This window comes from Triticum urartu, chromosome 5A (assembly GCF_056163025.1).
Source record: "Triticum urartu cultivar PI428250 chromosome 5A, HENAU_Tu73, whole genome shotgun sequence".
Lineage (NCBI taxonomy): Eukaryota > Viridiplantae > Streptophyta > Magnoliopsida > Poales > Poaceae > Triticum > Triticum urartu.
In genome coordinates this window covers 15144903-15157901 of record NC_141877.1, presented here as the reverse complement: position 1 = coordinate 15157901, position 12999 = coordinate 15144903, and the positions used below count along the sequence as shown (strand labels likewise).

General features: G+C 44.6%; 1 protein-coding gene and 1 long non-coding RNA gene across 15 annotated transcripts; one reads left to right on the top strand and one right to left on the bottom strand.

The window, feature by feature from the left end:
- Nucleotides 1-1071: 1071 nt before the first annotated feature.
- LOC125506956 (uncharacterized) lies at nt 1072-9931 on the top strand. Of its 14 annotated transcripts, none has more exons than XR_015603777.1 (8): nt 1072-1475; nt 1562-1688; nt 1908-2007; nt 2108-4130; nt 4308-6784; nt 6884-7118; nt 9580-9689; nt 9794-9931. It is a non-coding gene; the product is annotated as an uncharacterized LOC125506956 (long non-coding RNA). The 14 variants fall into 14 exon arrangements; XR_015603783.1 differs by having other exon boundaries at nt 2090-4130; XR_015603782.1 differs by having other exon boundaries at nt 1562-2007; nt 2108-3821; nt 3906-4130.
- Nucleotides 7195-12117, bottom strand: LOC125506955 (uncharacterized). The gene is made up of 2 exons (XM_048671667.2): nt 11365-12117; nt 7195-7580 (listed from the first exon to the last, which is right to left on the bottom strand). The coding sequence occupies exons 1-2, from the start codon at nt 11781-11783 to the stop codon at nt 7394-7396; spliced, it is 606 nt and encodes a 201-aa protein (XP_048527624.2). The 5' UTR covers nt 11784-12117; the 3' UTR covers nt 7195-7393.
- Nucleotides 12118-12999: the final 882 nt, after the last annotated feature.

The window sequence follows — 12999 nt, the reverse complement described above, 5'->3', positions numbered from 1 at the left end:
ATTGCCATCTTTGGTAAGCAATCCATAAGTGGCTCTCATAATAGATTCATAAGGTAATTTAATTTTCTTTCTAGGAAAGTGTTCCATGCCCTTCCTTAATGGAAATTGGAATCTAATATTTCCTTCCTTCATATCAATAATTGCACCAATCGTTCTAAGGAAAGGTCTACCAAGAATAATAGGACATGAAGGGTTGCAATCTATGTCAAGAACGATAAAATCTACTGGCACATAATTCCTATTTGCAACAATAAGAACATCATTAATTTTTTCCATAGGTTTTTTAATAGTGGAATCCGTAATGTGCAAGTTTAGAGAGCAATCATCAAAATGACGGAAACCTAACAAATCACACAAAGTCTTTGGAATCGTGGAAACACTAGCACCCAAATCACATAAAGCATAGCATTCATGATCTTTAATTTTAATTTTAATAGTTGGTTCCCACTCATCATAAAGTTTTCTAGGGATAGAAACTTCCAATTCAAGTTTTTCTTCATAAGATTGCATCAAGACATCAACGATATGTTTAGTAAATACTTTATTTTGACTATAAGCGTGAGGAGAATTTAGCACGAATTGCAACAAGGAAATACAATTAATCAAAGAGCAATTTTCATAGTTAAATTTCTTTAAATCCATAATAGTGGGTTTAGCAACATCTAGGGTTTTAATTTCTTCAATCCCATTTTTATCAAATTTAGCATCAAGATCAAAAGATTCAGAATTCTTGGAACGCCTTGTAGGTAAAGGTGGATCATATTCAGTCCCATCATTATCAATATTCATATTGCAAAACAAAGATTTAATAGGGGACACATCAATAATTTTTAGATCTTCATCATTATTTTCATAAGAACTAGAAGAACACACTTTTATAAAGACATTTTTCTTAACACACATCCTAGCGGTTCTTTCTTTGCACTCATCAATGTGAATTCTTATGGCTTTAAGAGACTCATTGATATCATGCGTGGAATCTCTACTTCTAATGAAGCAGTTGGTAGTCTCTGCCGGTCAATTTTCATCCCATCACTTTTGTCCGGGTTTTTTAGGTTATTTTGGTTCCGTCCACCACCTCCCCTCCGCTGGTTTTTCCGTTGCGATAGAACCAATCCCTCGCTAGCCCTACCTCGTCTCCCGTCTCCAGTCGCAGCCGCCGCCGCACCCCAATCCAACCCCGCCGCCGGCGATCTCCTCGCCCCCCTGCGCCGCCGCCCCCAACCTTCTATTCCTCTCCCAAGGGAAGGGAAGGGAAGGGAAGGGAGAGGGAGCGCCCAGATCCACGGCGGCATCAGCGCGCTGTCGTCGACCTGATCCGCGTCCGTCCTCGAGGGAGGTCGGCCATGGAGGTCCGACGCGGCCCAGCAGCAGCCATGGACGGACGGAGACACCCCAAACCCTACCTGGGACGACGCCTCAACCTTCAAGGACGCGCGCCGGCGACCGCAGATCTCCGGTGACGGCTATGTTGAGTGCGTACCTGCGGACGTTCTTCCTCGGATTCATCATCTCCCCCTGCTCGTGATTCCTTCCTTGGATTCTTTTCTTTTGTGTGCAGGATGACTGCCCCGGATCTGGACGCACAACCTGCAGCTGCAGCAACAGTTGGACGACCGAACGCACGAGCCCTCCTTCCCTCCCTCATGGCTCTGCTTCCTCCTACCCTGCCCCCTCACGTGGGCATGGTGAGCTTCCTACCCCCCGTGCACATCTCATCTAATCTCATCAAATCTAGATTTCTCTGGACGTATTTATTGTTCTAGACACAACTTGATTCTCTTCAGTTTGATGTCACCCCTTTCCTGCCGGAGTGAGTCAGTCAAATACTCCTACTAGCAGTATAAGATGTTTGCTGACTTTGAAAAATGATAGATAGTAAAAAATACGCTAATGAGGTTGTGCAGCGGCGGACGTATGACTGCTACCTGCACAAGCGGATGGCCCTGCGAGCCGGACCAACCTCCAGCTGCTGTGGCGTACCACGGGCAGATTTATCCCAACGAGGTATGCATGTGCACAATCATCATCTGAAACATATGGATGCAAATGCTTGGTGCTGCGTGCATGCATATATACATCTAAACAGAATTACGGTGGGATGCAGGAAACAAGGAGCCCAAAAATTAAATTAAAACAAATCGACGCCAACAGCGATGGGGGTGAGTAAGCTATTCATATTTCTTTTCGTCTGTGGATGCATTGATGGTTTGTATTTCACATTTTGTTTTATTATTATTGTTATATACATTACAGTCTTGTTTCTTGCGGTCATACACATTAACTTTGCAGTCACGTCTTCACATCACATTTGACCTGCAGCAATTGGTTGTGTGTCCAATGTACATGTCTAAATTTTGTTTAGGTGGATGTCGCGCATGCTTTGGTTGTGTGTGCAATGACTTTTCTGTGGTATAACCCTTCATATTATTACCCGCAAAAAAAACCTGAATATTGTTAGTTGACCGTTTACATGTTTGAATAACCTTTACCGTCACGCTAAAGCCTAAAAGGTAGTTAGGTAGAGAGTCTCAAGTCACCATTCGATCAAAAACTATTTAGTAAGCTGTTCTCTAATTTCTCAGCGAATGAGCACAAATTCAGAAGGGTACGTACACAAAAGAACCCATGTACAAAGTCTCTACTCTTTTACCAGGCTATCCACCATCTACACAGCAGGATTCACAAAGCCATGTGGATGCTACCAAAGTGATAAAATTTGGATGTTTTTGGAAATATAGCATCATAGGCCCAGTAAGGGGAAAAAGCCAACATCATGAAGAATGCATTAGGATAATGATTTTACCTTGGGGTTATAATCTGCATTACGTGCCTAGAGAGCTATTTGCTTTCAAGTCCAATTTACAATCCAGGCGCTGACCGTCGACACAATATTCTTGTCATCAAATCAGACACCAGAAAGCAGAGTACACCCAGGAGAAATCAGACTAGGAAATAGCTCTGGCTCATACTGTCAAGTAACCATATAAAATATCATTTCCAACACAAGGAAAGAGATAAGTTCTGGGAAAGAAAGAATAAAAATATCATACATGATAAAATAGTGCTGAGAGAACAGATTTCAACTTAGTAACTTACACTTCAGAAAGCGTTGTGAAAATATGTGAGACCCTCAAGCCTGATAGCTTCTTGATGTAATGGTTCTTTGTGTTTGTCCTTCCATTCAAGACAAATATACCTGGTCAAAAACCTAATGGTTGAAAAACATATGTACTGATCAATTAGTGAAACAAAGTTGTATCACTGATGCTGTGTTTTTCATTGAAGCAAAATATGACAATGTACTAATCTAATAGTGCAGATGTAGATTATCTCGCCTAACCTGGTTGCATGCTTCAAAGTTAGATTTTGGCCCAGTATATATTTAATGTGTACAGTTCACAGAAATAATAATGGTTTATTTTATTTCGTTACAAGCGCCGACAGACCATGACGCTTGAAGATATGGAGGCGACAAATCTGTGCCGATCCCCTCTTGGTGATAACTCTAGCCGAGCCCCTCTTGGTGACATTCCTAATCTTGAGCATCCTTCCCAAATCCTATATACCTAAGAGATTCACCCCCACTATCCTATTTATCTTAACATGCAAGCTATCCACATCAGCAGTCCACTCACATCAGCGCTCCGTTACCGAATTACAAGAGGGACCCACCACAGGTTGACATGGATTCTCTGCCTCCACGTCACCTCAACTTCTTCTACCAAGTTGTGTCACACACACGTCACCTCAACTTCTTTTACCACATTGTGTCACACACACATGCTGTGCGTTATCACGTTGTGCGGCACGCAGCAAATGTAGGTGGCATACGAAACGAGGGCCTGCCCATATTCCTTTCATCCACTATCTCGCCACTGATCATTAATAGGCCCGTTTACTAGGATAAAGCCAGTTCGTCTCACACAAATCATGAACGAATCATTGCGCCTTCCAACTGGGTGCTACTGCGACGGGGCGGCGGCGGACATGTAGCAGAGCACCGGTATCCATTAACTAGAGGAATAGGTGTCAGGCAGGCAGCGGTGAGGACGTAGCAGCAGCCAGCAGGCGAGGCGCCACACACCGACGACAACGATCGTAGACTGAACGCTCCAGCTAGGGCTGAGGTATGTCAAAATATCAATTAATCTTTTTGCCTAATTTTTGGACAGATTGGTTTGGTGAATCGGTTTATCTAATCACATCATAGAGATAACGAGTACTTCTTTTTCGTAGTGAATAATTTGTGCATCATTAAATTTTGGACCGATTTATCTATGTTCAATACTGTCAAAATTCTGCAGCCGCCACTGGGTACTACTGCAAGGGTCGAACAAGCAGAACGAGAGTGCCAGATCGATAGAGAAGAACACCGCTACATGACCAGAAACTGGAGCCCTATGTTGCCATCATGGACATGGATTGGAAGGCTCTGAATTACGCCAGATGCATTCATCCCCTACAAACTATAATATTTCGGGGCAACCTTTTAATCATAATTTAATTTTATTAATATCTGTGTAAATGCAGATAACTCATCATGCTTATTTCTAGGAATGGAACTAAGCTTCATCAAATTCAAAAGCATGTATAATGCAGCGCACTACACAAAACAAACAAAAAGAATGAGAACAACCTGAGTATACTGTCATGAATGGTAGCAGTATGTTGCACAAGGTTGATCCGGTGAGAAGCATGATTTACTCAATAGTGTACCTCGTGATTTATTAGTGATATCTTTTAACAGAAAATTAGATTATTAGTGAACTCGCATTTTTTCTTCTGAGCAAGCTATGTTTTTATGGAATGGATAGTTAATAGTTGTCATCGTTGTTTCAGGTTTTTTCCAAGGGCTGAGATGTCTCTACTTAAAGGTGTTTTTTTTTTTTGCATCAGCTTGGTCTTTTTTTGCGGGTGATGTATCACCTTGGTGATATACTTTTTTTGCGGGGAACCTTCGTGATATACTATTAAGGTAATAAAGGAGAAGAAGTTTATCAAAGAAGGTAATAATTAGTAAAAAAAATCACGTGCACACAATTTAAGCTTTTCAACACTTTTATCTTATTCTAAACAATATTTTTTTCCAAGAATGTTATTTAAAAAAACACATTTATCATATTCTAAACAATATTTTTTCCAAAGAATATTCTTTATCATCGCACATACTAAAATTCATGTGCACACAATTTTAGCTTTTCAACACTATTCTCTCTTATTCTAAACAATATTTTTTCCCAAGAATATTATTTATCATCGGCACATACTATCTCATGTTTCTAAACATCAAATTATTTGTTAGAAATTCCCGCAACAACGTGCGGGGTATCATCTAGTGACTCCAGTGCCCGTGCCAGGTAATTGCGAGCATAATTTTTTGTTGTTGATCGCATTGGGGCATACATATAGTTGATACGGCTTTTCTACTGTTAAATTCTTGCTGCAGAAATACAAAAATTATATATAAATCAGAACGAACATCACAACATGTTCTTAAACACAATGGTGTTAGCACACAAAAATCTAGCTAACAACAGGAACTACGGTTTTAACCCAGGCTATTAACTAAGGTAAGGGAGAGAATTTAACTGGAAATTACCTCTTGGTGCAAGTAGTACATGTGCTTTCAAGAGGAGCCAACGATGCGGCCAACCATGCTTAAAATGATACACAGTGCAAATCCCACGCCTCTGGATTCCTCTTACTTCATCAGCTCACTTGAGTAATGCCCTGCTTGTTTAGCAAATAAATTTTAGTTGTGTCTGGAAGATGATACATAGCTGTCTATTATATCATGAAGAGCATGGCTCCAATGTATTTCAGGTACTTATGTCTAGCTTCAACAGATGGCATCTCTAATATTCTGAATCTTTCTTTTTCCGGATAATGCATCTGTATGTCTGCATTCATATGCTTATGTATATCCTTGAATCCATTTTAGTCAAACATTGCGATCAATAGCTCACAAGAAAAAAGAACATTGTACAGTAGAAGAGGCATATGTGAATACATTGCGCAAATAACTGATACCAGTTTTCTGAACTAGCCTGGTGGTACTTCAGAACAACATTGTATTCTCCAAAAATATGAAGGTATGAAAAGAAGTATTCTACACTTTGGAAATTCAGAGATTAATTGGCTACATTGGTGCATTACCTATCGGCCTGGGGTGGCCTGCCATGGAGATCGACGAGGCAGCAGCGCGACTGTGCTCAGCGCAGTTTGAGTGGGGTAGAAGACAGAGAAGTCCATCGCTGCACGCAGCGGCAGCTGCACGCAGCGCATCCACGGCTGGCGGAGCATCGCGATTAGGACTAGCTGGAAGTGCTACTTCGAGTATAGAGCACCGCCAACTAGCGTAATGTTTCGTATTCGTTTTATCCGTTGTACTATGCACTGACAGCCGGACTGACTCATCTGCTGCAAGCACTGCATATGTATAGTACAGGCGAAAGGACACAATATTACCGTTGCACTGAACACTATATAAAGTAAACACTTCACCCAGCTGCATGTATTTAAGGCTCATGCACCAGCCGCTGCGTGCAGGACCGATCGTTTTGCTTCAAACACGCACACAAGCACCCGAGTTGCTGCGATCCGTCGACGTCGCCGTGCCGCGATGTCCCAGAGCTCATCTTCCGCTCGTCGTCTCTGGACACCCCCGCCCCCGCTGCCATTGATCCTGTGCCCGAGGTGTGCCGGGATGAGCACTAGATGGTTTGTCTCCGGGATAGACCGGAATCCCGGCGTCCGTTTTTACAAGTGCCCGAACCAGGGGGTAAGTCTGTTATCTGTACACCCATCCATCAGATGTTGCAGTTTTCTGCTGTTTGCTTTGTATTTTCTTGTTCATCATTCAGTTTTGAAACTGACGCAGGACGGGAGGCCCGTGCGACTTTTGGTTGTGGGAGGACCAGTACGTGTTCTTCATCACCAGCGTTGGCATCAACCTTCTCATCAAGGCGGCTGGAGGTGGGAGCAACGTGATGTTTGGTATCGGACGCGCCATGGAAGATGTACATTTTTTTGGTCAATGAAAAATAACCAGTGTACATAATGCCGGGGCACGCGTACTACTGTAACCAAACACCGGGTCATGATTAAGAAAACGAGTAAGGACCATTTTCTGCCAAGCCTGATCCAGAATATATTCTCTCCCCCACTCTACATTCAGACTGCTGCACGAAATTCACCAAACTTCTACAATTGGATTATATTGAAGTATAGCTTTCCCTTTGCAATGTTTGAACACTAAAAAATGTCACCATCCCAACAGAGAAACAGCGACGAGAATAATATTGGACAGAAAGAACCTAATCATGCAACTCCGGTGGTTATTTTTACTAGCAATTCAAGCTCTTTTGTCAACGAAAATTAACCAGGGAAATTAACCAGCGACGAGAATAAGATTGTAGAATTCATATGCCTCCGGCATAGAATCGAAAATTGTGCCAAGCACCGGGTTGACAACCACATCAGTCCCCCTGTCAGCGAACCCTCGTATGGCAGCTTCAAGTGCCGGCACACGATCAACCACTGCCGCCCGCTCGTCTGATGCTTGCGGCCCTCTTGTCCTGCCAACATAAGCAGAAGGAAAAGAAGATAAATAGAAAGCATGCCTGTAGTTAGGAAAACCATTTTTTTTCTCTAATTTTACATTTATGAACATTGACAAATAAAGATTGTACTGCGAGACGACGGGCAGCGCCGCGCCATGGGCGCGTCCGACAGCCACATCGCCACCGCCCGAGCTGAACATGGTGCAGGACCCCCCCGGAGAACTCAACATCAGATAAAGCCTTCTCCGCCGCCGGCTGTGCCCCACCCTCATCCGACCGACGCGTATCAGGAGAGAACGGGCGGACGACCGATTCCGGCGAGCCTACTCCTGACGCGGCCGCCGCGGCGCCGCCACCGGCCGTAACGGAAGCCCCCAAGCACGCTGCTGAATCGTTGGCAGTCGACGTCGATCTGCAGTACCGGCGAGCGGTGCGAGCTCGTAAGTTACAGATTCCATCGAAGAACAAAAATAAAGGAGCAGAGTTTTCACTCACCCAGAGTCGAGCGCCGGCGCCTCCGCAGCTGGAATCGCCATGAGCAGAGCCTGACCCACTGCCTCCGGCTCGCCGCAGTCCTCCCCCCAAATCCGAAAAGGGATCCCGTGCTAGACGTAGGACCTGAGAGCGGCCGTCATGCGTCCAATCTGGGTACACGCCACCCAGCCGAGGCCAGGCCCGCGAGCCAAAATGCAATAATGTGCGCCCTGCACTTTCTGACCGGACCGGCCCAATCGTACGACCGAACGTACCTCGGCGAGCCCACAAGGGCCGACTTAGGGGATGTATTTGCTTGTATCCAGCTATGTATGCACGCTTTACTGAATCTGACGTTTTCTTTTGCACAGATCACCTCGCGCAGCAGGGCCGTCGATGTGCTGCGTGCATTTGCCGCTGCGTGCAGGACGGCCGCACTCGTAGAAGACAGGGCTCGACGACAAGGGCGCCGTGGTCTTCCCACCCACATCCGAACGGTATAGCTACGTGGCCGGCATGTACGGAGAGCCGTGAGCCCTTCTGCAACTACCATCTGGTTCTGGCTGCCCAGGATGCCAGACCGGTAGGCGCGCGGGATTGGCGTCGACACGGCGGCGCGAGATGTTGACGGGGAGAGAAGGAGGCCGGCGACGCCGTCGCGGGGAGAGGATCGTGCGGGCGGAGCTGTGGCGTGGAGGAGAGATGGCGGGGCAACGCCCTGGCGGGGAGAGGAAGGGTCGGGCGACGCCATCGATGGGAGGGGCGCCATCGACTGGAGTGGCTGTGAGGGGGAGAGAGTGAGAGGAACTAGCCGATGTCATGTGCATGGAGGATAAGCATGCCTTTTTAGGGGATAAGACTTTTTTTAGGAGGGGGCAAGGCTGTGTGGGTGGAAAAAACAGTTCGTTGTTCCACTCTTGTTTATATATGTTTAATATTAATATATAAAATATTTTTATACAAAAACACAAAAAATTTAAACACAGGAATTTTGCAATAGATCCGAACGGATCCTTTGCCATCGAATCTGAATCCTATGTTGGTTGTACGTCCGCTCGAACTGCCTTTTTATTCCTTGTTTGCTTATGTCCCCACTAATCCAGTGATCGCCCACACTCCCGCCAAATCCCTTGATTGCCCGCACTCCTGATTTTTTTAATGATTGATGGCCGAAAATAAAGGTGGGGATTGAGAAAAATATGTCGCGAACAAGGGTAATAGAACCCACGATCCATCAGACTGCAATTGGAGGGCACAACCATCTCAGCCAACTTAACTTTCAATTTGTTCAACGCTTGTGCTTTTCGTAATTGGGGGTCTCCAAGTTTTGATTCAATTTATTAGAATGATTGCTACTATCTGCTTGATGAATGGAATGTGAAGATTATATAAAACAGTAGGATTTTCAGTTTGTATGCCCGTCCAGTAACTGAGTTTTTATAGGTTTCATGATACAGTAATTGTGCAAATGTGTTATACTTTCTAATTACTTTTGCAGTGCCATTTAATTGTTAAATTTTCTATTGGGCATGCTTCTCAGATCCAAGGCATGGAGAACTCCAAGGTGTTTGCTGACAAGCTGTTCGGGACATGTCGAGGCAGAGGAACATTGAGCCGGATGAAGGCATTAACAAGGATCGGCTCAGAGAGGTCTAGACGGAGATTACTGACCACATCTTGGACTAAGCTATGTTCAGTTTAAGTCAATCTAACATACTGATAAAAAATTTCCTTTGGGTGTCTCACATTAACAGGTGGAACATGAACATTGATGGGATGCTCATAGAAGATGAGGTCAAGAAGGTGGCTACGCAAATGATCACAGAGAAGACTACTGCTGGTTCATCTTCCCCGCCCTTTAAATATGTTCATGTCTGCACATCAATCTATCGATATTGTTTGGGATATTTTTCCAGGTCCATTTGATCGACCATGCGATTCAAAAAGCTCTTTAGTGCAGTTTGCAACAACAAAAATCAGAGGATTGGTCGTTTGTAAGGGTGGATATCTCAGAGGTGGCTGCCACCCGGATTGGAATTTAATTCAATCTATTTCCCTGTCTGAAGTTTCATACTAGATGTATGTTCCTGTGATATGATTTGTTTATGGAGATGGAGAGATGTGACTTTCAGAGTGACATAAATTCAGAGTCCTTCTATTGAAATCTAGAGGATCGGTTGCATTTTTGTTGAGGTACTAGAAGAACTTTGTTTTGTGTTAACAATGGTGTCCTTTTGTGCATTGATATTCCCTGAGTGCCCACTGCTATGTTGTAGTTCCTTTTCCAACCAAGTTATTGATGTATTCATTTTGATAGAACCGATACCAAGTGTACACACTTTGCGATTAAACCAAAGACATCAAAGCGCTAAGAGCACACTGAATTGTTGGACTGAACAATATATAGATAATTCATCTGTCAAGCATCGGAACTAACCCACTATGACAGTCACATGAATAGATACAAAAATTTCCAAGCAATCTGCAAAGTATATACAAACTGATCTGTATGAATACCACAAAAAAGGTTGTGCCTGCGTGAGGACTGCATTCACAGTGTGGGCAAAGAATCGATTATGGAATCTGTGCAGTTCTTGCGAGGTATTCTGAAGAATTTAAATCAGCGGCAATGAGTGGCGATCATGAAGCGGGAAAAGGTGTGGGTGCAATTGTGGTACAGCAGCCCCGCTGCCCCACCACGCAGCACTTGCATTGGACAGGGCCGGCCTTGGGATCAATCAAACTAAATTTTGTAGCCTCGTACTTGGAGCAAAAGGGTGAATATTCTGCCGGTGCCGTCGCAAGGGACAGCAGAGGGCATGTTGTTATTTCTATCTGAATGTTGTGCAGTTCTTGCGAGGTATTCTGAATATTCTGCAGGTGCTGTCGCAGGTGTTGAGGAGGCCGAAGCAAAAGCAGCCCTCATTGGGTTGCATGCTCTCAAGGATCTACAGGGCCCCACGATTTTGGAACTTGACTGCCAAATTCGGATTAAGGAACTGATGACAGGGAAGCAGTCCCTCTCCCCTTGCTATGGACTGCTAAGAGACATCAAGCAAGCACTAACAAACTTCTCGGATCATAGTATCAGTAGCGTGGGGAGATTGTGCAATGCCCTTACTGATGGGCTTGCAGCGTTGGCTAGGAATTCGGAAGACCAGGAGAGGATTGCGGACGTACCGGACTGCCTCCGCCCGCTTATGATCTCTTTATTTGTGGTTTCAGCAGAGTAGCTTTACTACTCTGAATCTCAAAAAGAAAAAGGTTGTGCCTCTCCCTAGGATAATCATGGCAATTTCAAGGGGTAAAATTAAGGGGGAATTACCTGTAGGGGATAGAGCCAACGACGGCCGCGTTGGAGCCCACGACGTTCACTACGACCATCGAACGCGAAGACGGTGCCCCCGCCGGCCTCAAAGTTGTCGTCGCCGTATGCTTCCTCGCCCTCGAAGAGCCTCCATGATGCTGGACCCCCGCCACCCCTGCGTAAGCCACCGGCAACCGAAGCCAACAGGACCTCGCGCCCCAGCCCCATGAGATGAGCTCCTCCCGTGGTCTTGCGTCGTCGTCGGCCCGCGAGTCACCGGCCACCTCGCCGGAGATGAGCACCGCCGCGGATCCGGCTGGAACGGGACCGGATTGAGCACCAGCGCCCGGATCGACGCGTCCCTGCGTCCGTCGTCGTCCGTCACGCCGCACGCAGCTCGTCGGAGCCCCGAGCCCCGCGCTGCACCTCTCCTGCATCCCCAGTCTGCACTTATCCCGGTGCTCGAGGCCGCCACCATTGGGGCCGCTCCTCTTACTTGAGCGTCCGTCGCCATGGACCTATCGTCCTCCTCCAGCCGAGGCTGCTGCGGGACCAGCGGCGATCTTCATCGCGCGGCAACTGCCGATGCATGCGACAAATGCGGTGGTCGATGGTCGGAGTCGCGCGGTTGCGGCAGGAGCTCAACGACGCGCGCGGCGATGCGCCGGGGGGAGGGAGGGGAGACCGGGAGCGAGAGAGGTTGAGTGAGTGGAGAGGAGAGGAGAGACCGAGAGAGTACTGGGGGATAAGGCAGCGTTCCGTTTGGTGCCGAATGAAACAAACTTTTGTTTTCTGAGAATTCCTTTTTTAGGTGTTAGATTGGGGGCTGGTAGGGCCGTGCTGGATAGCTAATTTGGGCCTTGGATCGGCAAGGTTTGCTCTACGACAAAATATAGATAATTAAAGTATATATATACCTCACAAAAAATTTAAAGTATATATATAATTATATATTAAACATGGTTCATACAAATAAATATTTTTATACTTATTAGATATATTGAGAGTATCACAAAAATATTGAGAGAAGAAACCGAACATACTTGGTTTATGTTGGTTTGCTTGCATGTTTTTATCTTTTGTTGGACAATTTTCCATAGCGTATATAAATAATTTAAAATGATTTAAGAAAGTTTAGATGACTACTTATTTATATATGAACATTATTGTTGGTTGTTTTCCCCAAGAGAAATGCAACATCTTTTTTTAATAATATGAAAAAGGTTTTCTTTTTTACAAAATAAAACAGTTGTGTTAGTTTCACTTTTATTTTTATTATACATTATACATTTTTATTTATATGATGCAGTAGAAAATTTCATTTATATTTCATCAGAGATAGAAAGTGATACATGATAATACAAAAAGGTGTATTTTTTTATATTTTTCAGAATATAGGAGACATAGATATGGATTTTGGAGATGCACAAAAAGAATCCATCGATAAAGGTTCCGAAGCGACGCCGTTGAAAAGGGCCAAAAATTCACGAGTTTTTACAACATAATGATGTGAAAGCGGTGATATCACATAACAAATCAAAAAAAGGATGCCAATTTCAATGTTATCGTACAAGGTATTTTTCAATATTATTATTGATCTTTCCTTTGTCATATTTCCTTTTGTATTCAACTAATTTGGCTCATTTTGTTTAC

Excerpts from the sequence above, each read along its gene's own strand:
- LOC125506955 (XM_048671667.2), bottom strand. The coding sequence starts at position 11,783 with ATGCAGGAGAGGTGCAGCGCGGGGCTCGGGGCTCCGACGAGCTGCGTG. Across the intron at positions 7,581-11,364 it reads GTTGGCTCTATCCCCTACAG|GACAAGAGGGCCGCAAGCAT; the intron begins GTAATTCCCCCT and ends TTATGTTGGCAG.